The 26223-nt window shown below is 39.9% G+C and overlaps 1 protein-coding gene across 5 annotated transcripts in view; it reads right to left on the bottom strand.

The window, feature by feature from the left end:
* The window catches only part of DENND5A (DENN domain containing 5A), a 68547-nt gene that overhangs the window by 29106 nt on the left and 13218 nt on the right, over positions 1-26223 (bottom strand). For 3 of the 5 annotated variants that reach the window (XM_032690296.1, XM_032690298.1, XM_032690294.1), the window contains exons 2-6: positions 20208-20279; positions 19494-19603; positions 18080-18740; positions 10995-11182; positions 1873-2190 (exon numbers count right to left, since the gene is read on the bottom strand). In XM_032690296.1, the coding sequence (XP_032546187.1) occupies positions 1873-2190; positions 10995-11182; positions 18080-18740; positions 19494-19603; positions 20208-20279 (1349 nt within the window). The remainder of the gene's footprint in view (positions 1-1872; positions 2191-10994; positions 11183-18079; positions 18741-19493; positions 19604-20207; positions 20280-26223) is intronic. The other 2 variants (XM_032690295.1, XM_032690297.1) reach the window with 1 other exon arrangement.

Below are 26223 nucleotides of genomic sequence, written 5' to 3'. Positions count from 1 at the left end.
TTTTAAAAAGTTAAATAACAATCATATACATGCCATATATTAATTTACTTTCTTTTACCCTTTGATCACCTGCATAGGCTTTTTAGGAGCTTTTACTACCCCTAAAAACCAGCATATTAGGCAAATCCATATGTCTTCTGGTGTAAAAATAAGTCCAGGTTTAGTAATGGTAGAGTTTAATACATACCAGCTTTCAAATGAAGACAGAAATGCACAGTAACAAGCAGCTGTGCATGTCTAGTAACCATTTCCCATAACCTAAATCCTTAGCAGCGTAACCCACAATTCATCGTTACAACCCCCCAGAGTAATTTTTAATGAAAGAAAAATTCATTTTCAGTTAAGATGTGGGCTAAGATTTATAAAAACAGCAATATGAGACTGAGATATTCAATTCACATTAGTTTTGATAGGAGCTGAGTATCTAGGGAAAAAAATAACCAAAGCTACGAGCATTCAAGCAGTAGTTTGAATACACATTTGATACCCCTGCCTTTGTTAATTATGATAAAAGGCACCACTACACATAATTAGTCATAATCTCTAGAGCTTACAACATCTGCACAATGATGCAGGGCTGCAGCTGTCCCACACTGCTTAAAGCAGCTTGGCTATAGCAGCCCAGAGCCAGCTACAAATAAATACAGCTATGCTCTCTGCTAGTGAGCTATGCTACTCACCCCTTTCTTCCAAGTGTAGCTCATGAGTAGTACATTCCTCATTAATTTGGTATCTGGCATTAAGGCAGGATTTTTATACTTGGGAAAATTTTGACAGTTAAAATCTATACACTCCTATCGTAACAAAAAAAGGTGGTAAAATGGGACTTCAGGGAGTACAGAGCAGATGAGGCCCAAATGTGCAAAAATTTACAAGAAATTAAAACGACCTTTACTTTCCCCATCACTTCCTAATCCATTCAGCAAAAGAACAAAAGCCTTTTACCAATTCTCCCCAGAACATGAAGAAAACAAGGCAAAAGAAAAACCTGAGAAGAGGAACAGAGCAGATTTGATCATCTAATGCTGTCTGGTAACCAAGTGCTGCTTCTTGTAGCTCCCAGCCCATAAAGCAGCTCTACCCCCAACCTAATTCAGGTCACACAATTTCTGTCTCTGGCCCCATCTATACCCCAAGCTGCAGTCACATAGGTAGGAATCAGCCTCAGCAATGAAGAGCTGATTTAAACATGCAAGAAATAAAACCTTTGCTTAGACAGTCTTCACTCTATTCCACAACGGCTCAAAAAACCCACAGTGGTCTGCCAGGTAGTACCTTTTATTCAAAAAGGGCCACAACTTTCAGCGCCCCCCCCCCCCCCCCCCCCCCAGTTCTGATCACTCAAAAAAATACAGTCATGATCACTATGAGCTGTGCATGTCCATTTCCTGGGAATCAGACACTAATGCACTTTACAACATCAACCAAAAAAAAGCATCACAGTATCCCTATGACAAACATATTATATACAAGCAAAAAAAAAATATATATTCTACACACAAAGAGAAAGATATCTATACAAACCCAGATTAGATTCAAACTTCAGATTTATCTAGGTGACAATTTTAGCCACATAAATCATAATGAAGTGGTGCCAATTTAGAATAAATTTTAAAACCAAGAATAAGGTAAGGTGTTATTTTTAAACAGATTATCTTGGCAAAGAAATACATGGAGGACAGCAAAGGTTTTCACAGATGCTGCAGGGTTAATTCCCATTCCCTCTCTCCTCTAAGCTTGCCCTTGTCTCTACAGGTGTTCACAAGGTTTGTGAACATCTTAACATAAAGTTCTTTCTAGCGAAGACAGACGAACAGCATCTTTGGACCATGACTTCAGACCAGAAACAGTGCAGACAATTTCATACCTTACCTTTTCTAGACTCACACCTGTTCTTTTAACAAGTGCTTGGAGTCTTGCAATAGTCTCATTTTCCTTTAGCAGCTCATAGGAATTCAGAGGTGATCCTGCTATGTTCCCATTTCTTTTATCAGAAACCAGGTCACATGCTCTGAGGTTCTTCATCTTGGAGGCACTTTCACTGCAGTGAAGGTTTCCCTCAGGTGGAATTCCAAAAGCCATCAGTATCTCTGAAATTTCCTGAATGAACTCAAGTTTATTTGGAAACTGGGGTAGGTCTTCTGGCAGCTCGATGAAATGGTTGTCTACATCCACGAAGCACAGGTTAGCCTGGAATTTAATTTAGAACAGGATACCATTATAACATCACTGAGCACGGGGGTAACATTTTATTCATCTTTGGGGTTTTGTGCTTATTTAAAGATTCAACTACATTTGCATTTGTTTGGTTATTTTGTAAAACAGAGTTGCCTCAACATAACCGAACTGGTTGGTTGGCTTTGAAGAAAGCAGCACAAGACCCACATTTCCAGGTCTTTCAAGGAGGTAGTTAAGAAAGAAGACTCATTTTACAGTTGTTTACTGGGTGCAAAAGAGATTGCAGCATAACATAGGTACAGATATGGCTTTTTTCATACACATACAGCTAAATTTTAACTACGGGATATTTGCAAGTCTCTTTTACACATGTGCATATGCAGGTAACTGCCTGTTACTCAAATTATCAGTCCACTTCCCTAAAAGATTTAGCAAATTCTAAAAGGTGTGCTGATATTGCAGAAGCTGCAATAAAGTCATCCATTTTTTGTAAGCAACTTGAGAACTAAGGCAATTCTTTGAATGAGTAAGTTTGTTTCCAAAACGAAAAATGAGTTGAACTAGTTTCCATTCTGCTTTTCTGTTCCCATCTCCAACTAATTTACCATCAAAAAAGACCGGGGGGGGGGGGGGAAGGGAAGAAAAACTACCTATGTGGCTTCCACAGCAAGATCAAAAGAAGTTCTGCATCTTTCAAGGTTTAGCTCACTGTATTTGGCAAGGGGGAAGGTTCCCCTTTTGGCTTCTGCATTGCAAAATCTGTTTCAAGACACTACATAACTACACACATCACAGCAAGAACCCCATTCATGTGTGAAATCTTGGAAAGTTAAGTACAGAGAAGAAACTTGGCTCTTCTGTAGAAGCATTTCAGTTTTTCTTCACTAAAGAATTAACATAGACTGTCACTCTTCTGTTTCATCCCTGATATACAAAACCCCTTCACTCAGATTATTGGGTACTTTCAACCCAACTTCACTACATTATTCCAGGAGGCACACCTGAACTCAGATCTCACTACAGCTTTGCAGCAAAGTACTTATCAAGTCTACAAGAGCTGACACATCTCCAGTTATTTCCTGTGATTCAGGAAGTGCAGAAGGATGGAAGCACTCGCACAATTTAATTGGAAAGAAACAATTGTAGGAGATTAACCTCACATGTAATGAATGATAAATAATCCCAGAAATCAGAGCCACGTACACAAGCAGTGAAGCCCAGAAAAGACAAAGTAGTTGTGGTAGGATTTTGGTAGGGATTTCTGGTAGGATTTTGCTGTGGAACTGACCACAGGTAGACTAGAATAAGCTGTGCCTGATGAGACCTGTTCATTTAAGTGAACTGTTGTGAAAACATACATTTAGTACTTGTCACAGGTTAAACTCTCAAGGCATTTCTACAGAAAAAGAGTTAGGTGTCAATTCTTCTTATGAACTTCCAACATTAAAATTGAAAAAAGAATTCTTAATGCAGAACCCCACTGGACATATCACATCAGTTTGCACAGAACTTTGCATGACCAAGTCTAATTTATGCTCTGCTACAGTATTACCCACAGTTACACAGGTAAGCAGAATTCCTGATGTTTTAACATTTTAATACTGGGATTGATTTGTTATGCTCAAAGGAATGCATATAAACCAATTTAATAGCTCTTACAGGATCCCTTATTGTAAATTAAGTCACAAATTGAATTAGGTGTTACAAAAGAATCCAAGGTCAATAAAGAGAATTAAGACATTGATTCTGAAACAGCTTCTGGTGCACCCTAGAAAAAATTTTTCTTTTTAAATAGGGGAGGTGTCATGGTTTAAATTTCCCCAATATCAGCATTGCTCCAAGACTGCAGATGGTGTGTGTGCCCACCCAGCAAGGCAGCCCAAGCCCTGGGCTGGGAATGCTCTCAGTGTGCACCTGCTTCCCATTCAGACAAAGATTCGGCCCAAAGGGACACCATGTATGCAAGAGCTCCCATGCTTCAAGTAAGCATCTGAATTTAGGAGAGACTCCTACTATACACACACATGGCTCTGTGATGATTAGAAGTCCAGTCAGCTGATATTTATCAGGAACACTGTAAGCACTTCAAGACATGAGAGAAATAAAGCTTTGAAATCAGGCACAATGCCTACCAATCGGTGCTGAGGGAAAAACAAAAGGCATTTAATTTGTCTCAAACAGTCTGCAAAACGGCAAGGCAGACTCACTAAGAAACTCTTCTAACAGTTTAACTGTATTACTTCCTTTTACAACTTTCCTTAATTGATGCCATTCAACTTTTCTTCTCTTTTGGATTATCTACCTTAGCATAGATTCTGCAGAAAACTTCACTCTTGGTTAAGCTTGGTTGTAGCTAAAAAGCAGTTGGCCTAAAAGGAATCAAACTAACCTTACCAAGGCAGAAATTCTAGTGTTCATACTGAAATTAAATGCCTTGCAAATGGAAGAAAAAAACAAATTTAATGCTTGCTAATAGTGCTTCTAAGTATCTGGAATCATCTGGTTAATTCTTCCAAAAGCTAAATTCCCCTTCTGCAGAGTTCCTCTCTAAGAGTAATACACATGGTTTAAATACTCTGAGCTACTAATGATGATTGCTTAAGATGTAACTTACTATTACATTTCCCAGAAAGTGCTCTATATGGAAACATTGGGGGGTGGGAGGAAAAGCTAATGTGAAGCAATACTCCAAAGAGCATAAAGAATATTTTCAGGGACACTCTACAGTTATCCAGTGCCTGGTTAATAACACATACAATAGAGGATGGATTATCTAGAGGAGCAAAAGCAGAGAAGATTCAGTAGATGGTTTTAGCCTCTCAAGTTAGGGAGACTTGAGGTAACCCTCAAGAACAAGCACACTTCCCAAAAGGCCATATTCTTCAGGGAACAGAAATGGCAAAGAGACCTCACTGCACAAGCCCTTGAAGAGGTACCAAAACAAATCAAATCTGAAGTAAATAGACCACAAATAACAGACACCAGAACAGTAAATCTCACTATGCTGCTACACTGCAGAACCGAATACCAGTGAGGACAGAGGAGCCCCCTCCTTAAAAACTATGAAAAATGAAATGGCACTTACTATTTATGAAATCACGGCCATCCAAAGCATTTTGCATGCTAGGAACTGGGCAAGTACACAAAGCAGAAAAATAAAAAGAGTTCTTCAATCACAAAGGTTTAGTTATTTTGTCTCTGGAGACAGCACAATTGAGAGGGCTGTGAATAGCTGATAGCTCTGTATGTAAACTCTCGTGGATACACTGATCATTATTTTACACATGCAAAACTAAAATTATATAAAGACAAGACACTTGGCAACATGTATAAATAGAGATATAATTGAAAGAGCATCCTTAAGGTAGTTGCTAGGTATTTCAGGTCTCTAGAACAGTCAAATATTCTGTTATTTGTTGCTGAGATCTCGGTTTTCTGATCAAAAGAAAACCTCAAACAGTTACACCCCACTTCAACAGCAGATTGTCACAAGTGAGGACACATTACATCATCTACAATAAAACGTTCTGAGACACTACAGTAAGGAACAAGGGTGACGCATCCTAATTTAAAAACCTGTCCTTCACGTGTACTTTTATCATCACAAGTAACAGGGTGTCCAGGCCAAAGTCTTACAAACCTTAGAAACATGGATCTAAGTAAACAAATGTTTATGTACCTGGTGCCAAAGCCTGCTTCCTGAAGTCAACAGCACCACTTACCATGGGCTCAGTGAGGCCTGGACCACACCCATGGATTCCAAAGCCAAAGGACAATTGCGATTCTTTAGTTTGACCCCAAGTACAATAAGGGCCAAAGCCCCAGGCAGATCTAGCAAGGCCTGCATCAAGCCCATCCTCCCTTTCAGCTCTGTTCAAAAGTACAGGAAGAAATTATTTAGGTGCTGCCAAAAGGACAGCTTCTGCTTGAATACAGCACTGAAAAACTAAAACCCATTCACCTACAGCCTGTATCACCTTTGTGCATTAGGTCCCAACCTTGCAAATGATCACCCACTTCATATGACACACAGAAAACATGGCTATGCAAGCTTATACACACACAGCTGACTCGTGGAAAGCGTGTTTACAGTGGTCCTAAATTCTAAAGGATGCTCCTGTGTCATTCCTGCAAGCAAATGTGACCTTCAGCACTCATTCTCAGCACTACTCCTCTCCATGCCAACTCAGAATTTGCGACAGAACAGCTTAAAGCTGCTGCAGCTTTCAGAAACTCCTCAACTTCCTGTTTAACACTGAAATACAGGAGAACATAAAACTTAAGTCTGTCAATAAATTTGCAGTATTATCTAGCATGTATCAATCAGCAGACAGCCTGAGAACGCATACAAAGCAGTGATTATCTTTATATAACTATCTTGGTCAGTCTGGTCTAAATGTGCTAGCATCAAGCTAAGCTTTTCAGGATATCTTCCTTATCTTCTAAAACAACATACAAAAGCCACAGAGTCTGTTAAGATTTAGCATTGAATAACATCCTTTTAGTTGTTGAAATAAAAACACTGAGAATATATATAATCAGTCTTATACTTAGCAAAGAACTGGATTTTGGGTTTTAAAATCTTTAAACTTCTCTAAAAGAAAAAGCTACTGCCCAAGACCTTTGCGACCATTTCACTAAAACCAAGCTTTTTAATTATACACTACATTTGTTTGATTTAACCAGTGCTGGAAAACTCAGCATTGCTTATTTTCACTGAAAATGATTTCAATTTCTACCATTCTCCTAAATTAGAGTGGCGAGATAGACATGCAAATCCAGTGCCATGAAATGGTCCGCATTAAGTTGCTCGTTAAAAATATATTGCTACAGCACTTCAAAAGTTTCTTTAAAAGGAAATGCAAAGGCACATCAGAAAAACGATCTTACTTTAGCACTTGCTAGGTCTGTGATCTGCCAGAACGTTAAGTCAAACCACTTTTTGGATCAATTTTACTGATAAACAAACCACACTCTTGCCAGCAACATCTGAAACAGCCACACGTTCCTCCCCTCCCCTTTGCTATCTCCAGCACCTCGTTCTAGCATCGCTTCTCCCGTCCTTCCCCTTCTCTTCTGGGTTCCTTACAAGCCTCTGAGGCAGCTACCAGTGAAACCACAAGGATGCTCCTGCATACACAGAGAGCCCTCAGCAGAGCAGCCCCATGTATGAGAACAAGCCCTGCATTGCTGACACGCACAAGAAAACTCAACCCTACAGGGAGCCTCGAGAATTTTCTACAGTTTTACTGGGCTTGAAGTCAGGTCTTGAAGCCATTGGTGGACTCCAATGAGGTCTCCGTTAGGGACTGCTTTCTGATGTACCCAAGGGATAGTCTAAACTTGAATTTTGTACTAATGCAGCTGTTTTGTTGAAGATTTTAATCATCACCTGACAAAGCATTAACTTCTAGGATACAAGTGAGTTTCCCTGCTCCCAGGAGAAAGCATTGCCTTGAAGCACCAGGTGTGACCAAATGTGGGAGACTGCCACCACAAGCAACCAAAACAAGCCTTATGGCATATGTGTGCAAGCCTTAAGCCAAGCCAAACCTACCCAAGTTGGGACAGACAGTATTTTCCCATGTATTAGCCTAAAACCCTTTGAGCAAGACAAATCAGTCTTTTTAAAACTTCATTATAAAACCAAAATCAAGAAGTCTACAGTGACACTGAGATATCCATGGTATGCTAAACAGCAATATTATATTTTTCCACAATGCCCTTCAACTGAGAAGCACTAATTAGATTTTCTCTCAAAGCTCACCTCTTTGGCCCTTGTCTAATTTAGACACTGCTTTCTTTAACAGCAGCTGTCCCACACATCCACGTAAATAGATTAGCAACAGAGATGCAGTTTATGCAGTTCCAAGACAATGAAAAAAAATTTTTTTGCAGAACTCAGAGTAAATTATAACACAGAACAGCTCTTTATATACCCTTTGGAATAAGTGAGGAAAATTCTGATACTCACTGTATGTATGAATCAGGAGCCTAGAGGAGTTCCTCATATAACCCTGATGATTTCATAAAGGTTCATATACATTCCAAACTTTAGAGACAAGCAATGTTAAATATTAATATCCCTTCTGTCACTGACGATAAATTTGTCTTTATTGAAGTACAAATAATGGAACCATATGCCCTCTTCTGCTGTTCTACAACAACACATTATTCATGTTCCTTGGCAGTTTCTGTCAAGAATTAAGTGTAGAGCTCCTTTGGCACTTAAAGTGAAGGGTATCTGAAACCCTAATCATAAAGCAAAGTAGTTTTGAGACGAACCTGCAATCTGCAATGTTAACTATATTAAAGATGACTGATTAAATTATTAATATGAGAAATGCTTACACTGACCAATAATTTCACACAGTGAGACCAGCATGCACTTTGAATTCTGCTTTACATTTTAAAATGATACATCTATTTCTTTTTGCAACACAGGTTTTGCTGGGGTGGCAGGAGCGTGGGGGGAGTGTTTGTTTTGTGAGGTTTTGATTGGTTGGGTTTTTTTTGGTTGGTTAGTTGGTTTTTTCAAGCAAACTCTCTACAATGAAAGTCTCAACAGCAGTGAGCTCTTGTTCTTCCCAGGCTACTTTGCATCTCGAATAAGCCAATCTATTGGTATAGGATAACTTCTTAATTATTTACTAAGAGACTTAAAGTCTCAAGTCCATGTCTGTGGCATAACTACATTCCCAGCCCGCAGTGCTGAGGAGTTCAACAGTCCTTACTCAGCAGTGACTGCCAAGGGGATTTCTCAGACTAAGTCATACTCATCATGTACAAAGTTTTAAGAGCTCACTCTTCAAATAAAACCGAGAAAAGCTGAAGCTTCAGAAGGACAAGTCTTCCAGCAAATTCCACCACAGAGGCACGCTGCTGCTGCACCTGTCCTCTGTGTCCTCCCCTCCCAGACAATTCCGATCTCTGTGAGGTGCTATTAAAAATCTACTCCTCCATATTCATAAAAGGATACCTCTAAAACAAAATGTAAACTGAGGTGTCAGATTATCTTTTAATAGTACTTGGATTTAATTTTTGACATCTAAAAATAGATCAACTGTCTTCCTTTAAAAACCTCAAAAATAAGCTCATAAAACTCTTCAAAAACTATTTACCTTTTAAATAATTGAAATAGCTATTTGAAGTTGAAATTAGTTCATTTAGTTGGAAGTATTACAGTGATTTTAAAATGAGGAAGTTCTTTATAAAAGGAGGGCAGTCTTTCAGAAGCTTGTGGTAACAGTGAAAACATCCACGGTGCATATTAACATGCATATCCACACATACATTTTACTTCATCAGCTATTCTCTCCAAAAAGTGTACTAACTACATTAATTAGGTCTGTCAGTACAGCCAAAATTTTGTAAAAATGTAGTAAACCAAAGCAACAAACTGTTTTCATGGCAAGAACATACACTATTGTGTTATTAATTACGCCATTGAAAAAAAAGGGGGGAGGGGATGGAGAGAAGAAGGAAATCAAGAGATTAAATACTTCGGTTTTCATAAAAAAATAACACAGTTTGAAAAAAGTTTTCCTTTGAACTTGCCAGGAAAAACAAATGAAAACTACCAGCATATGGATTTGAGAAAAAGAGCAGTGTTGGCATGGAGACCAGACTGGAGGTTCACAAAAATATCTTGTCTAATTTCACGCAGCTTTTTTAAAAAGAGGGTTTTTTTGTGTCAAGCTATGTTGCAGCACTGCCTGATATTGAAAATAAAAACCACCACCACGAAACCCTGTGTCTGACACGCTTCTGCTTTCCCAGAAATGTAAATGGTAATACAAGAAAACAGTCAGAGAAAACAGCAGAGGTTAGAGAATCCTACCAGTGCCTCTAAGTGGGGTGTTCCCATGGTTTACCCAGTTCCTCTCCTGCAAAGTTACACCTCCAAGTGAGCAGATCGTAGCAGGGGCCAGATATTTCCTCTGCTACCTTGGGTAGCCTTTTGGTCCTTGGTACCTTTGGTACCCTTCAGCCACTTTTGGTCCCCTGATCCTCACAACCAGCTCTTAAACTGTCTTGGCACTTCCCTCAAAAGAGTACTTGTGAAGCGAACAATGGGATAAAAAGAAAAAAACCTCTGTAAAGTCTGACCATAGTCCCAGCCCCATGTACGAGTTGCAGAACCTTTACAGACCATTTGTTTCTCCTTTACACAGGTGTTGCTGCTACCAGAGCCTCACTACAAGGGAGGACTTCCTCAGCCCCACCCCAGTTAGCATCAGTTTGCTCCAGTGTACGCTGACATTTTGCTGCAGACTGAAACATTCGTTCTGGAGAAAATCTGAAACAGTTCTGTGCAGACACCTGGCAGGCTGGGTCCATATAAGCCAACCCCAGCTCAGAAATTCAGTGCAGTGAAACCCAGCCTAACTCCATGCAGGCAGGAACCAGCACAGCACTGAAGCCAGCAGAGCTCTCTGCTCACTCACCATCTCACAGAAGCAGCTGTGTGGCCTTTTGGCCACAGCTGGGGAATTCACACTGCACTTCCTTGCACTTCCCAGCATTACAGGGCTAAGTTTTGCAGAAAAAAAAAAAATGTTCTTTCTGTAAGCCCAATGCATCAATTCCTGTAAAATTACAGTTTAATTTTATCAGAGCACACAATTCCAAAAGCAGGCTTTATCTATTTCACCAGATTTTCCTCAGCATCTCCAAGGAATAAAGACCAATCCCAAACCAGAGCCAGCAACAACTTGACAGTAGCTGTTAAGAGTTAGCACTAGTGTTTTGGCTCATTTCTCACTTCCCTCATAGTGATGGACAATATTCAACCAATCAAGATGAGCTCCTCTCACCTCTTGAGGAAGTTCCAGCTTAGATCTGTCATCCAGCCCATTAGAGTGCAAGCCCATGAGGTAAGGGACTGGAGCATCTAGAAAATGAAGGAGGGACGCTGGAAGGATAGGAACATACACATGCTGCCACTGAAATGGAAACATTAGTGCTGTGATGGTCTCTGCCACAGTCATCAACCTCTGATAATCTGAAAAAGATCAAGAAAAAAAATAATTTGTTTCACAAATATTTTTAAGTAAATTAATTTAAGCTAAAGACATGAGAGCTTGTTTAAAAACAGAAACCACAAAACCCAGTACTAGCTGAGTGGCATCTTAATGAAAGCCCAGACCTGCACACCCAGCACATTTGCTGAAACAACAAAGAGAGCTCAAGGCAAAGTAGGTCATTTCACAAGTCATATGGAAATGAGCAAATTGAGTCTTCATGCATGCTAAGTCACTTTCTGTCACCTATACCGGGGTCACCAGGAACACCAGTCTGAGAACAGAAGCACTATTGTAATCAGCTAAGAAACACATCGGAAATAATTTCTTTTCTCTGTGCTTATGACTTTCTATGGAAGCCTTGGATGAAACCCAAGGCATCTGGTATCTCTCAGATAAACATTTTTTAAAAGAGTGTTTAAATGTCTGCAAAGCATGCTGTATAGCAGCCAACCCAACAGTGTGACTGAAATAACTACGCAGAAAATAAAAAGGATCAGCTTCGTTTATCCTGTGCAATGTATGACCAAAGCCCCAGTACAATGTAAAAACAACTCCTCTCCTCCTAGAATTCAACAGCAGGGCTAAATGGACCTATGCAGCATGTCAAAAGATCTTTTTATTTAATAGTTGGTGGCTAGAGCAGTTCACACTGCAGGATGCTAGGTCAACACCTCACCCTCCTCCTATAACTACAGACTTAAGGGGTTTTGGTATCTACGCACCATAAAGGGCGAGGCAACACCAGATGAACTCAGAGAGTGTGTTCTAATACCACTGCTGAAATAGGCAGACTGCTTTCAAGCTGCCAGGTTGGAAAAAGTGTAAAACAAACTCCTGGGACTAGGACAATTCCCATCTTCAGTCAAACTATAAACAGAGCACAAACTGGAAACATAGGATAGATAATACTCAATTCCAGCCAGCAAAGGGAAGGGAAATAGAGGCAGGGAAAAAAAATCAGTAACCTGTGTGCTGGGGTGTGGGGTATGCATGTCTTCTCCTTACGTGTTCATAAAACTAGAGACACTGTGAAATTGGAAAAGACACTTGAATGCACAGGCTCAAGTGCTGAGGTTTCTGAAGCTGTCGCATGCTGTTGCAGAGGGGAGATGAAAACTGCAAGAATAACATTTGTTCTAAACACTCTGGAGAAAAATTAAGCTTAACTGTGCACTTCCCAAGGTTATGGCTTTGATTCTATCCTTTAGCCAGCCTCCACTCAGACTTCAGATAGCAGAAGACAAAGGGCTGAGAAATTCAGTTCCTGGCATTCATGACTGATTTTGTTTGAGGACAAACTTGCAGAGTTTGGGGTCTGCAAAGAATCCCACAACCCAAAAGGAACTCAGCATGGGTTTTGTTAACATCAGTCATAATTCTGCAACTTAGGCTTTGGATTTTTTCTTCTCAGATCAAACTGTGTTAGTGGAAAAGGTCATTGCATGGAGCTACCTGTCACTGCCCCGCAGTAGAACTCCTATGACCTGAGGAGCCCCCAGTTAAAACAAATGAGAACAGCTTAAACAGTTTATAAAGTTTTTGCCAAAAGCTTATTTGAACTGAAACACATTAGGGGACAATCAATGAACATCACCAGCAACACTCTCCTACTCTGCCTGGACACCGGCTTCTGCCTCCACAGCTACTTTGGGTTTTCAGCTTTAATCACAGCCTGACTGCAAGGAAGTGATGAATTAATGATAAGCTTTGGGAAGAAGAAGAATCTATTCCATACCCTATTTTCTTCAGTTATAAAAGGAACTTTAAATGTAGCCATAGACACACAAACATCCCAGCTGGTTTGCATTCAGCTTGTTTATTTGAAAGGACAAGTCTCAGAATAGAAACAGTGTTTTCCTACTACACAAAACCCGCTGTCTAATCCCGCTGGCTAATTTAAATACAACTTCTCCCTCTGTCATTAAGCTAACTTTAGTATTAGCCTTTCAAATTAATTACCAAGTAACATCAATAATTCAGAATTTCTATCCACTGGGCAGCCACCCCCTGCCACTGAGCTATCTACAGATGCAGCTCTCTGATCCTGGATATCCACATGGCTTAAGCCATTCCCAACTATTTGGCCTGCACAGTTGCAGCCTGCAAGTAACAATGACTGCATTCTGCAGGCCCTGTCCACGTCAGGAGCTGTTGGCAAAAGCCAAGGACAAAGGCAAGAAGCCTACAAACATAAACCAAAATAACCTTTCCTGAAAGGGTATGGAGGATTTTCTGCATTTAAAAAAGAAGCAAGCAGCACACTTCCAGTAACAAAGAATTAGAGGAGATTTTAAAATAACAACAAAAAAACTAAAAGAGTAAAGAAGCACTTCAGTAGTGGTGTTGCTCTTGTTCTTGAATCAGAATGAGCAGGATGGGAAGAAGGTGGCAGCCGTAAAAACCATGATTTCACCTCTCCATTTTTACATTCTACCAGAGAGAAGTGCCAAGTGCCTACAGAAATTCTCTGACTTGGCCAAATTTAAAACCATTTTATGATCACACTCTGGAATATTTTTTCCTTTTAACCTTCCTACTTCATGGATCATAACGAAATACTGCTGTACTTGTCAAATAACTCACAAGTAACTTCAAAAAACCTGTAACTGCAGTAAGAACCTACTGTGGTTAGTAGAAGCAGTGGGTCAAGTACTTCCTATTTGTGTTCACTTCTGTGTCTGACAGGCTGATTCAAGGTGGCTGCACCAATCAGCAAATTTCCTAAATCAGTGGAGGCGTAAGAAGAAAGTGTTCTATATAAGAGGTAGCACAAGACTAAGACTGCAAAGAAATTAAACTAATACTTTAAATCTCCCAAATTAACATAATTTTAAAGAAGTGAAACAAAGATGGGGAGGAATGATTCAAAAGCAAAGCAGAAAAAACCCCTTCATTTGTACTTTAATGGCAGCAGACAGCAAATACCCAGCAAACAAAACTGTTCAAGATCACAGTCTGCGGCAGCAGTGCATTACACTTTTCCATTTTTTTGTTTTAAGCTGTTTAGCAAAATCACCTCCAAGTAGATTTCACAGCTGTCAACTCAGTGCCCACTTTGCAGAAGAGCTCTAGGTGCTCTCCAAGATAAAGAATAAGTCTATTTCACAGATACAAGAGCAACATAAATTGCAGGAATGCAAACCAGCTCCCACAGAATAACCTGGTAAGTGCACTGCTGCAGGCCTCCAGCACCACTATCTCTCTGCCACAGTTCCTCAGCACTGGCTCAGCACCAGTAGCAGCTTCAGATTCTTCCCTCTCTTACAGGCACCTACATGGCTCTAACATTTGACAAATGGGAGACAGGTCTCTCAAGAGGACAGTTGAATTGAGGTATTCATTCTCTCCATTTGGCTCACACCAATCCAAAACACACAGGCTGTGCCAATATAGTGGGACAAAAGAAGAATTTCCACAGGCATCAAGTCAGAAACATGTCAAAGGAATCTTAAACCAAAACACATTCGCTGCCAAGTGAAGTTCCTCCTATTCCAAGGACTAACTGCAGCTTAATATGCTAAACAATTTGTTTCATAAAGCATTGCACTCAGCAGCAAATTTAGAGTCACAGAACCATAGAAAGGTTTGCGTTGGAAGGGACCTTAAAGTTCATCTCATTCCAAACCCCCCTGCCATGGGCAGGGACACCTTCCACTAGACCAAGTTGCTCTAAGTTCAAGGCCACAGCCTGGCCTTAAATACTTCCAGAGATGGGGTATCCACAGCTTCTCTGGGCAACCTCTTCCAGTGCCTCACCACTCTCACAGTACAGAATTTCTTCCTAATATCTGATCTAACTCTTTCAGCTCTGAGGCCATTCCCCCTTGTCCTGTCATTCCACACTCAGGTAAAAAAACCCTCTCCAGTTGTCTTGCAGCCCCTTCAGGTACTGGAAGGCTGCTCGAAGGTCTCCCTGCAGCCTTCTCTTCTCCAGGTTGAACAGCACCAACTCTCTCAGTCGGTCTTCACAGGAGAAGTGCTTCAGCCCTCTGATCTTCATGGCCTCCTCTGGGCTCGCTCCACCAGGCCCATATCCTTCCTGTGTTGGGGGTCCCAGAGCTGGACAGAGTATTCCAGGTGCAGTCTCATCAGAGCAGAGGGGGAGAATCACCTCCCTCAACCTGCTGGTCATGCTTTTTTTGTTCCAACCCGGACCATCAAGAGTTTTCGGGTTTGGTTTTTATTTTGGTGGTGTTTCATTATTTTGTGTGTGTTTGTTGTTGGTTTGGTTTTTTTAAGTAAATCTCACAATACCTCTTATCCTGACACATAGTGTTCTAAATCTAAATCCACCCAATGAATATCATAATCTCATCTGACATAGGAGGACAAGAAATTATCTCGATCACCTCAAATGTCATGGGTCTGAGCACCAAGAGATTTAACAAACCCAAAGGACATTAAAAAATTTAATATTCATATTCTGAAGAACAATCTAGACCTCACGCTGGTGTGCATGCAAGACCATGAACAAGCCTTTACAAAAGTAAAGCAATTTCTGATACCACTCAGAACTGAGTGCACCATCACCTGTATTTCCCTTCAATCTTCCCTCTTTTACAAACAGCAAAAACCAGGTCTAACTCAACCACACTGATGAAAGATTAGAACATATTGGGAGCATGTTCCAGTTAAAAAACAACAACAACAACAAAAAGCTAAACAAAAACCAAAACAAAAAAATAAACAAACAAAAAAAACCACCAAAGAAACAAACAACAAATGAAAAAAAACAAACTCCCCAAGAGAAAAAAAAAAAGGCACAGGGATTAAATCCCTCAGAAAGTACTTAAGAGAAGCTATGTGTCAAAAAACATCAGCTACTATTACTGAGAAGGCACTGCTGCAGCTAGTTCACCAAAAGTGAGGGCTGTAAGTCAGCAAACAAATAACTAAAATTCTTTTTCTACTGAAAGAAGACTTTTCAGCCAAAAACTATAGGTGACAACTTGATAGAGAGACAAGACACTTCCATAAGGTACAACACAGCCCAACCAAGCCAAAGCTTGGGGTGAGGCAGGGGAACAGTGGACAGACACTGTCCTAACTGATCATGGGTCCCTCTGAACTCCAAATGTCTGTGCCTACAAACAAGAAACTCAAGTGTTCCAGGGCTATTTTAAGCTTCTTTAATTAGCCACTGATCAGACACTTGGAAAGGGCCCAAGACTGAAAGTTGAACCCATTAATATGACTTGGAAAGAGAACCCAGAATACAGAGGACTAGTCCTGGAGTGAGCTGAGCTCCACCTTGGGAGGAAAGAGTACCCATAACAGGATGGCCTGAGAAGAGATCCAGGAAAACTGTTCCCACATGGCAATGCACACACTGCTTTTCCTGCAGAGCTTCCCACCATCCAGGCACACCTGATCCTGCCAGAGGAGATCTTGGGTACCACTACAGGCCAACAGGACCTCACTCTTCTTCACATGGAAGAGGCTGATGTTTGAATCCTCCATTGATGGGACACAGATATCCACACAAACAAACTCTCCCTAACTCTTAAACATATAAACACCTGATCCATTTCTGGAGAAACCACAAAGGAAGTTTTGTCTTCTAGACAAGTATTTCTAGATTTTCTATGAACAATAAGCAAAGTAATTTGGTTTTTAAATCCAAGACCACTATACAATTCAATTAGGTTTTTTGACTGTATCTGAGTTACTGTGCAGTTTCTCTACTGTAATTCACAGTGTTTATACAATGCAACACTGTGACATGACACCCTGCTGCCATTATACACTTTTAATGACCTTGACTGTGCACATAAATTCATTTTTGGTTTTAGTCTATAGACAGATCTCAACACACAAACATCTGTACTTCGTGTTTGGAGGAGGCTGCTAGTAACTGCAGGTTATATTTTATAAATAGTTGCCATTTGTATTCTACATATTTCTGTGATATCTCAATGGAAGAAAACATCAAAAACAGATTTCAGTAACACCATATTCCTGGATTTGTATTGGGGTCTTTTAGGCTCCTTTACCACTACTACAAAACAGTGTTCACAATGCAGTCTGTCTATTTTAAACCACATCATTATGGAGGAGTGGGTCTGGATTAATGCTACTCAGCTTGAGACAAAAAAAAGTAGAGAAATTATCTTTTGGCATAATTCCACATATTCTGTGTTAGAGTAATAGGATGCATAGTAAAAAGGCCAGTATCCACAAATTTTAACATAGAAAATGGATAGCACTCCCACACTACTCACTAATTGGTACACATGCTATTTCAGCCTAGTTGCTGCCTATCCTCTTCAAAGCAAGCTTCAGCTGCCTGGCTTCAGCAATAACTGTCTCAAGGCCTTAAGAGACCTTGAAGAGATTTGGGATTTAATTCAGCCAAACAAAACTTTTTTCAGGTAATTATCTTTCAAAGTAACAACTGAACTGTTACATTAGGTACTCCAAGAGAAGATTATATTTGCACCACTAACTCTTCTTCAGAAGGGGCTATATAACTACATATCTTCTTGAAATACATGTGTAGTTTGGCACAGAGAGGAAGGAATTCAACTAAGCAGATAGAGGGGAACATGGAAGAAGGTATATTCCTCTATCCAACAGCACAGTTCTAGAGTCAACAATAAAGGGATCGGTCAACCCATCAATAAAGGAGATTAGGTGAAAGCCCAAAGTTTTAAGTTTAGGCATCTAACAGCAAAAGCCAATGCAACACTTTCTTTGCAACTCTAGTTCTTTTCTTTACATTAAGACCTGCACACAGATCAGCCAGACTGCATTAGCATGCTCTTGCCACTTTAATGCAGCTATTCTGTTGTTTGTGTGGTTTTCAGGATTCAAGGAATGAAAAGATCCTGTGCCAGCACAACTACAAGGTAAGAAAACAAAACCCAAGTACTCACGCTGTGAATAAAGCAGTATCTGAAACTCCAAGAGGGCACAGGTAAAGAGTTGAACCACATTTTCTACTCCAAGCAATTCAAAAACTTCTTTAACTGGAAAATCAAATAATGGTAGTTCACTGGTGCTTGGCCTCTGGCAGATAATTGGTCCATAAACACCTGAAAACTTTAATGACCTCCCTGCTGGAGGAAGAGGGACCTCATAGAGAATATTGTAGATGTAGCTTTCTAAAGGTAGCGGTGGTGGCTGAGGTGAAGTCACTGCTTGGTGAAGTTGTTCTAGCACTTTCTTACAAGCTTTCATAAAAGACATCGGAGTAATCAGACAAATGCACTTTGAGACGTAGAGTGTGTCTCTGCTGATGTCATAGGAGTTAAAACGCTGTAGCTTTGAAACAGAGGTGCCATTGCAGTCTCCCGTGCTGCTGCAGCTCTCCTTGTCATTTGTGGGTGGGGTATGAAGAATGTCATATTCAGCATTGTGCATATGATACAACGTCTGCATTGCACTGCAGATCTGTTTGCTAGTGACCTCCTCAAAGAACGTGAGAGAAAATCCAAATGTCCGTGAGCCATCTTCACGAGTAATAATGAAAGAGTGGAACTGAGGTTCTCTGGAATCTGCTTGTGTCTTGAAAGCAAGCCCTTTAGGCATACACAGCTATAAAAAAAAGGGAGAAGGGGAGATAATACCCGTTAAAACACGCTTTTCTCTTCCCCTGCCTCCAGAAGCACTGGTGAAAACGAGATTTAGAATCCACAGACTGCCATCGCATTTCACTTTAAATTCTATTAAGTGTTACATTTCTACAAAATACAGGAATACAAATCTAAATCAGAAAAACAAAAGGAACTGCATGCAGTTTCTATTGAAACTCAGAACCGTTTCATTACCAGCCTCAATGGGAATAAAATAACAAAATACAATCTCGGATAAAGAAAAGTGTTTTGGTCACCAAGACCAGAAACCTGACAGAGAAAAGTACTATTTTATCTAAATTAAAAAACTAAAGGAAAGTATTTTGGTCACCAAGACCAGAAACCTGACAGAGAAAAGTACTATATTTTATCTAAATTAAAAAACTGCACCACATTCCATCAAACAGAAAAATCGTGCACAAAAAAGAGATTCATTCATTGCAGACTAATTTCTTTCTCTATTAATTTTCCAGAATGTAACAAAAAAAAATTGTAAGAGAACAAAAAAAACTCTCCTAGGGACTTACTCATTTCCCCCCAAATATACCCTAATTAAATGAAAAGGCCTTTTGAGTCTGCCCAATCCAGAGAAACTCATGATTTCCAATCCATAGCAGACTTCACACTTTTTTTGTCAAAGAGAACAGAGATTAATGCCTTCAATTGTTCAAGTAGGTTTTTGTCTTAAAAACAAAAGCCATTATGTGATACTGACCATTCCCACTGCATCCTGGTCAAAAGGGTTCCATTCAACATTCTCAGGATAGCGAGCAAGAACTTTGGATTTAAATGTGCGTCTTAACGGAGTCTGTTCAAAGTTTTCCCCTGCAGATGAAAGAAAAAAACAGAAATAAATATTTCATTCTCTTTTCAAACTCAAACAAGGCCAAAAAGCAGGACATCAGCAGGTAGATGCGAGGATAAGTGAATTAAGGACACACTCCTTTTAAGAGAAACAGAAAATGCAAGACAGTTCGTTAGCATATAGTCAGACTGCAGATATTAGCAAGGATTAGCACTGTAACAGTTCTGTCATTAAGTATCTGTGCTTTTCCTAAGTGTGACAATCTTGAGATTGTGGCCATGACAGCAATTCTCTAAGCCACTCTTCACATATTTCAGATTCTCATTCAAACATAACTAAAGCTTCAGTTTCAGTGGAATTTTGTGACTGAAGAAAAGCACAAATAGACAAGATGCAAAGATGATGCAACTTTTAGATAGACATACAAGTGACATCATGAGATCGCTTAATTTTGTTTTCAAGTCTTAGGAAAATAAGGTATTCACCATCTATTGCAAGAAGTTAGCTGTGAAGAGAGAGTCTAGAAGGTTAAAAGATCAAGAACCACATAAACGTCCATGAAGAGAGTATCAGATGAACAAAGAATTTTGCTTTTTTTTTTTTTCCCCACACTTTTTCCTTTACCTTCTGTTGCACTTGAAATGAAACGGCTGCCACCATCTCGGGTTTTAGAGGCCTGTATATACTGGCATAAAGCTATATAACAAATAAAAACAACACTGCATTATAAATTTCATACTGTTGACTGTCATCACGTCGCTAGCACATACCAGTAAAAATCATACAAATATCCAGGATTAGCATGCATAAAAGATAGTCTACTCTCCTAATGTGTTTTTTATACATATACAAGTTATACAAATTTCCCATTTTATGTACATATTTCTTGTAGGAGATGATCAATATGCAGCAGAAGCTCATCGATCCTGTACACACAATGAGAATACCAATGCAGCAATAGGAACTGGTTGCTGGGAAACTAAAGTTTTACATGTTAAGTATAAAATATTCCCAAAGAGCAGATGATGAAATTAACCCCAAAGACAAGACCATTTCAAGGCCCTCAGAACTGTACGAATTTAAGCAGCATGGCCCAACTTTTCACAGATGCTATCCATATACTAGATTGGCTGATACAGTCGTGTTCAGAAGCTTTTAAATTTCCTCTAGAGCGATGACGGTTCAGTGTGACAGCACAGAACTTTATGCAGTAAATATTCTGAGCGTGAGCAGTTGCTTTAAAAAAAAAAAAAAGCACACAACTGCATATCTTAAAATAAGCTTAGTTACATTACTAGAATGCAATTAGCTAAATAAGCATGCAGTTGTTGACAGCTGCACTAACAATCAGGCACAATTGCATGAAATCATACGCTCTAAATAAAGTGAACTATTTCAGCAACACTGACAAAAGAGAAAATACACTTCAGTTCCTCACTTGTTTTCTTACGTGCAGCAATTATTTGGCAATAGAAATTGATTTCAGAATTGGTCAGATTTGTTCTGTACTATTACAGTAATACTTGAAGTCCAATTTCTAAGCCAAGTTAGACCCTTTATTTGGTACAACACTTACTTCCACAAAGCAGCCATACACAGATATAGTTATAACACTGCCCATCCACAATACAGAATCTGACAAACACATTACACCTAACACAACTTCATTTCTACATTGAACGCTTAAGAACTCCTTTGACAGATGAGAAGTCATGTAATTCTGGATTTTGTTTATATTAAATCTTGAATAGTACCTCAAACAGGAAACTTACGCTGAATCAGGACCTAGGACAGGTCTCCCAACACCCAAAATATTCACACCTATTTTGCTAATTCTCTGGTTTATAGCACTGAAATTGAAGGAGGGATTGCTTTTTTCTATTTGTCTGAAAAAGCAACAGTTCAGCTGATTTTCATACAAAACCATGCAGCTACATTACTTATTAATCTGTTCAACAATAACACTCAAAAATATCATTGTTGAGAGAGAAAAATGCATGTTTGGGAAAATTTGAAACATGTACAGGGAGGGGAATAGTTAGGAAAAAACAGAACACAGCTTCACTGAAATATAACTACCTTGTGAAAGAGCAGAGTCCAAGACAGAAAAGATAACAGCATTTCTACAGTAGATAAAAACAATCATGATGAAAATAAGCATTTAAAGAAACTTCCACTCTCCCAGAAAGAAAAACGGACATAATGTCACATCTCTATTTACTGACACAAACATAGACTGAAGTAAAGACAGTCCTCTGTAAAAAGGTTTTAAAAATAAGTCAGGAGATTTAACACACCTACTATTTTCTATATTTACATCTGTGCAGATGATGTAATGTCAACTTTTAGATAATTGAGGAAAAACTTTAGACATTTACTGAGCTGTTTTGTTCCTGGGTTGTTTCTTTTTCTTCCACGTATGCATAAGGGAGAAAATATCTGACGGTCAAATCTTCTCTGGAACCTGGAAACCACACCCTACAATCACTGGGTTCACCTATGCGCATGGCTGTGCATATTTTGAAAAGAAAATCTGTGACGTGAAGCCCTTTTCATCAAGATGATTAATATTACAAAATACATGATGCTGCTCTTTCCTTCCAATTAAAAAAAAAAACCCTAGCAAACACTGAATGGGTGATGAATGGGTGTTTATCTATTTTAAGTAGCCTCACACCATCTCCTCCCAAGAGACGTTTTTGCCAACACACACTTACATTTTTTAGAGTTGGAGTCTGTCTGTAATTTAATGAAAGTACTGAAATTGATTTCTGGAAACCACAGAGTCCTGGTCCGGACAGAAACACAAGGCAACGCTTCCGCGCCTTCCTGCAGTCCATCAAGCCACTCCAACTGGTGCACAGATACTACTCTTGCCAGAGTGCCTCAGTACTGAGGCAAATACTGCAAACTACTGGACCTTAAGACTGGGCCATGCTGGCTTCCAAAGATAACAAAGCAGGGAACATCAAGGGACAGCTCACCAACACCTGGAAAGTTCAACCCAGGTGATCTGTGCAACCCCAGGACACTCTATTATCTTGCCATTAAAATTGATGGGAACTCGAGCATCAGCACATCCATTGCATGGGCTCTCCCTTCTCTTCTCCCACTAAGCAGCCAGTGATTGTCACTAAACAGCCACCAGTCAAGGGGATGGGGAGGAAACACACAAACAGTATTTGCTTCCATCCCGAGTCAAAAAGCAATTAACCCTGAATTTCTAAATTTATGATTAGTTAGAAGCCTCAAACACAAACACACTGCTCCAGCAAAATACCAATTCCAACACATCTCCAGCAGGCAAAAATAATTCCAGGTTTTGAGATCTGTCTCTGTGTGAATTAGCTGATTAATTCAGTATTAATTCAAATGGTTTTGATCAAAGACACTGAAGAGCAGGTTTAACAAACACAGAAGACAAAACCATCAGCAGAAATGGGCAGTTATAGTCTACAACTGGGAAAATTAAGACATAAGAGAAGATAAACTGATAAAAATATGATGCATCTCATGAATTTCAGACTGAGTATAAGTCCCCACACTTAACAACTATCAAAGGACTGCTATCATCACATCATGCTTTTCATAAGGTTCCTCTCTAGCAGAAGTGATGGCTAGAAAGCACTTCCCTTACTTATCCGAGTTACAGTAAAGAGATCTTTAAACACAATTTCTCTGTAAATAATTTCTTTCTTTTATACAAGTTCCATGTAAGAGGATCTTTTGGGTTTTTTTTAATGGAACACAGTATTGCCTGCTGAAGACTAAAGAGGTCTTTCAAATACATTTGGTGATCCTCACATACACATTTACCACTCAGAGGTTTGCCACAGCACACAAAAACCTCTACAAAAATCAAGATGCAAGCTGCCCCACAGACTACAAACCTTCAGCTGCCTTGGATTTAAAGCAGAAACAACAATCAAACAGGTACAACTACAAGATTATTTTTCAGAAAATGTCATACAACATATGAAATCCATAAACATACAAAATTTCAGGGAAAAGGAGAAAAAACCAATAATACTTCAAGAAGTTTCAGGCCAATACGCTTCCCAACATCATCGAGCCTTCAAAACAACAAGAATCCCATTGTATTTTGCAATGTAAATAATATAAAAGCATAGAGAAACATAATTTCACTAGGCACTTTACAAATCCAAAACCACCAGTTTAGGGCAGCCCTGGGATTGCACAGAGCAGAGGAATGACAGTGAAGCACAGAATATCAGAATTTCTGTGTCATTGGAAAAAAACACTCTTTGTGATATCCCACTCAAAATAGGATCAGTGAAAATGATCTGGATTAAAAATAAACAAATAGAGAACAAAGAAAGGGTTAACGAAGATGTTTCACTAATCCCATTTAGCCACACAAACAGCTTAATTAGCTCATGGTGATACCCCAAAATATGATGGAAGCAAAGACTAAACTGCAGACACAGAGGCTCTGAAACTGGTGCACTGAAGAAAACACAGCACTAGAGTAGAGTTTTTATAACTGGTAACTCCTGAAGCCGTCCCTCCTCCTGAGGCCCAGCTCGATACCTGCTGGCTCCTGCCATGCCAGGTAATAGATTTTTCAACACCAGTAACCACCATCTGGCTTGGTAATGCCCTTTGCTTCCCCTCCCTTCTTTCACACTTCATCAACCCTCCAAGGCTCCACCACAGGGTGGGAAAGAAGCAAAGCTGCTACAGCAATCAGTGACTTGTAAAGATTTTATTCATCGGAACAGTGGCAAACCCAAGCTATTCCCACTGTTACACTATGCAGGCAGTCAGCCTCATCATAGTCCTGTATTGCTCTCTCCTCATTTGTTACCCTGTGTGCTGGTTTTGGCTGAGATGGAGTTCATTTTCTTCACAGTGGCTGGCATGGGGCTGTGTTTTGGATCTGTGCTGAACAGAGGGCTGATAATATAGGGATGTTTTTGTTACTGCTGAGCGATGCTCGCACAGAGCCAAGGCCTTTTCTGCTTCTCGTAGCACCTTGTCAGCAAGAAGGTTGGGGGTACACAAGAAATTGGGAAGGGACACAGCTGGGACAGCTACCCCACCTGGCCAAAGGGATATTCTGTATCATATGGTGGCATGCTGAGGGAAGAAGGAAGGGGAAGAAGTTTGGAATGATGGCATTTGTCTTCCAAAGTCACCATTAGACGCTGCCCAGGAGATGGTTGAGCACCTGCCTGTCCACAGGCAGTGGTGAATGAATTCCTTTTCTGCTTTGCTTGCACAGGTGGCTTTTACTGCACCTATTACACTACTTTTATCTCAATCTGCAAGTTTTCTCACTTTTACCCTTCTGATTCTCTTGCCCGTCCCACCCAAGGGGAATGAGCGAGCGGCTGAGTTGCTGGCTGGGGTTAAACCATAATACCATATAATTTAAGAAGACAAGCATAAAAGACTTAAGTTATTAGACTAAGCCTGCTTACCAAAAGGGAAGTCACCAGCTAGTCATAACCTCTGAGGAAGTCTCCCTGGCTCTGAGGGATGTCCAAGACTGACCTGGCTCTTCCTGGGCAGGCGGAGCTCAGCTGACAAGTACACCTGATTTTATTCATACCTGACTGAGTCACCTAACACTGAACATAAGCCATATCACCATGTGGACTTGTAGTGTAGGCTGGCAACCTCTCTGGCTGTCACTTTTATGCTGCTCCCTGTTCTCATCTCTGTTACTGTTCTTGCAGCTCAACCTGTGAGCGGGGGACAGCAGTGTCTGTGTCTTGGTCTGATGAGAATCAGGACTTAAAAATTCAGAGATACTACATGGAGTTTCCAACCTGTGCAGGACAGCACTGCTTTGGAAATACCTGCATGAAACTATCCACATCAATGGAAACCATTTTTCTGCAAGATTATACAGAGAAACAAAAAAGAGTTACAGACACTGGAATGAATTAAAGGGTTCAATTCAAAACCTGTAAAACACTATGTATCAAGCTTTCCTCAGCTTTGAGAGGGAATAAAGAGAATGAATTCTGAAGGGCTAATTTTAGCTCTTTCCTGATTTACCCAGAGAAAAATATGATCCACTGTCATATGCAGTCCTCCTCAGGAAAAGTATTTAAAAAAAAAAAAGGGGGGGAGGGGGGAAAGGCCTTCCCAACACAGTAATAAGAAAAATGGTTAGGTCATACAACTTGCAACTTCACCTACTTATCACCTCCTCTTAATATATAAACAATTATTACTTTCAAGTGAACAGTGTATTTGTAAGTGAAAAAGATAACATTTTTAATTCTCAACAAAACAAAAGAAGAAAACAAGACCTTTTTAAAAGGCTGGAAATTCAAACTGAAAACCCTGCCACTACAGACACTTCCCTCTCACTCCATTCCCTTCCCTTTTTTGACTACAACTTTTCTAAAGTTCTGCTTACAACCTGAACCACAGAGGAGTGCAATTTATGGCTGCACCACTATTATTAGCTGCATGTAGCCAGGCTAAGTAGTAACATATTTCGTGTCAAAGCTCCACGTGGAGTTATGAAATAAAAGCTAGACCTGTACTGAAATTCAAGCTATGACTGCCAATCATCCTTATCCTCTGAGATAGCTTACAGTCACAGATGTAACACACATCCAGATGGATTGCCTGCACATTTCCAATGTAAATTCCCAAGAAC

Source organism: Chiroxiphia lanceolata, chromosome 6 (assembly GCF_009829145.1).
Source record: "Chiroxiphia lanceolata isolate bChiLan1 chromosome 6, bChiLan1.pri, whole genome shotgun sequence".
Classification (NCBI taxonomy): domain Eukaryota; kingdom Metazoa; phylum Chordata; class Aves; order Passeriformes; family Pipridae; genus Chiroxiphia; species Chiroxiphia lanceolata.
Note: the sequence above shows the minus strand (reverse complement) of the source record. Positions and strands in the feature narration are given on the sequence as shown.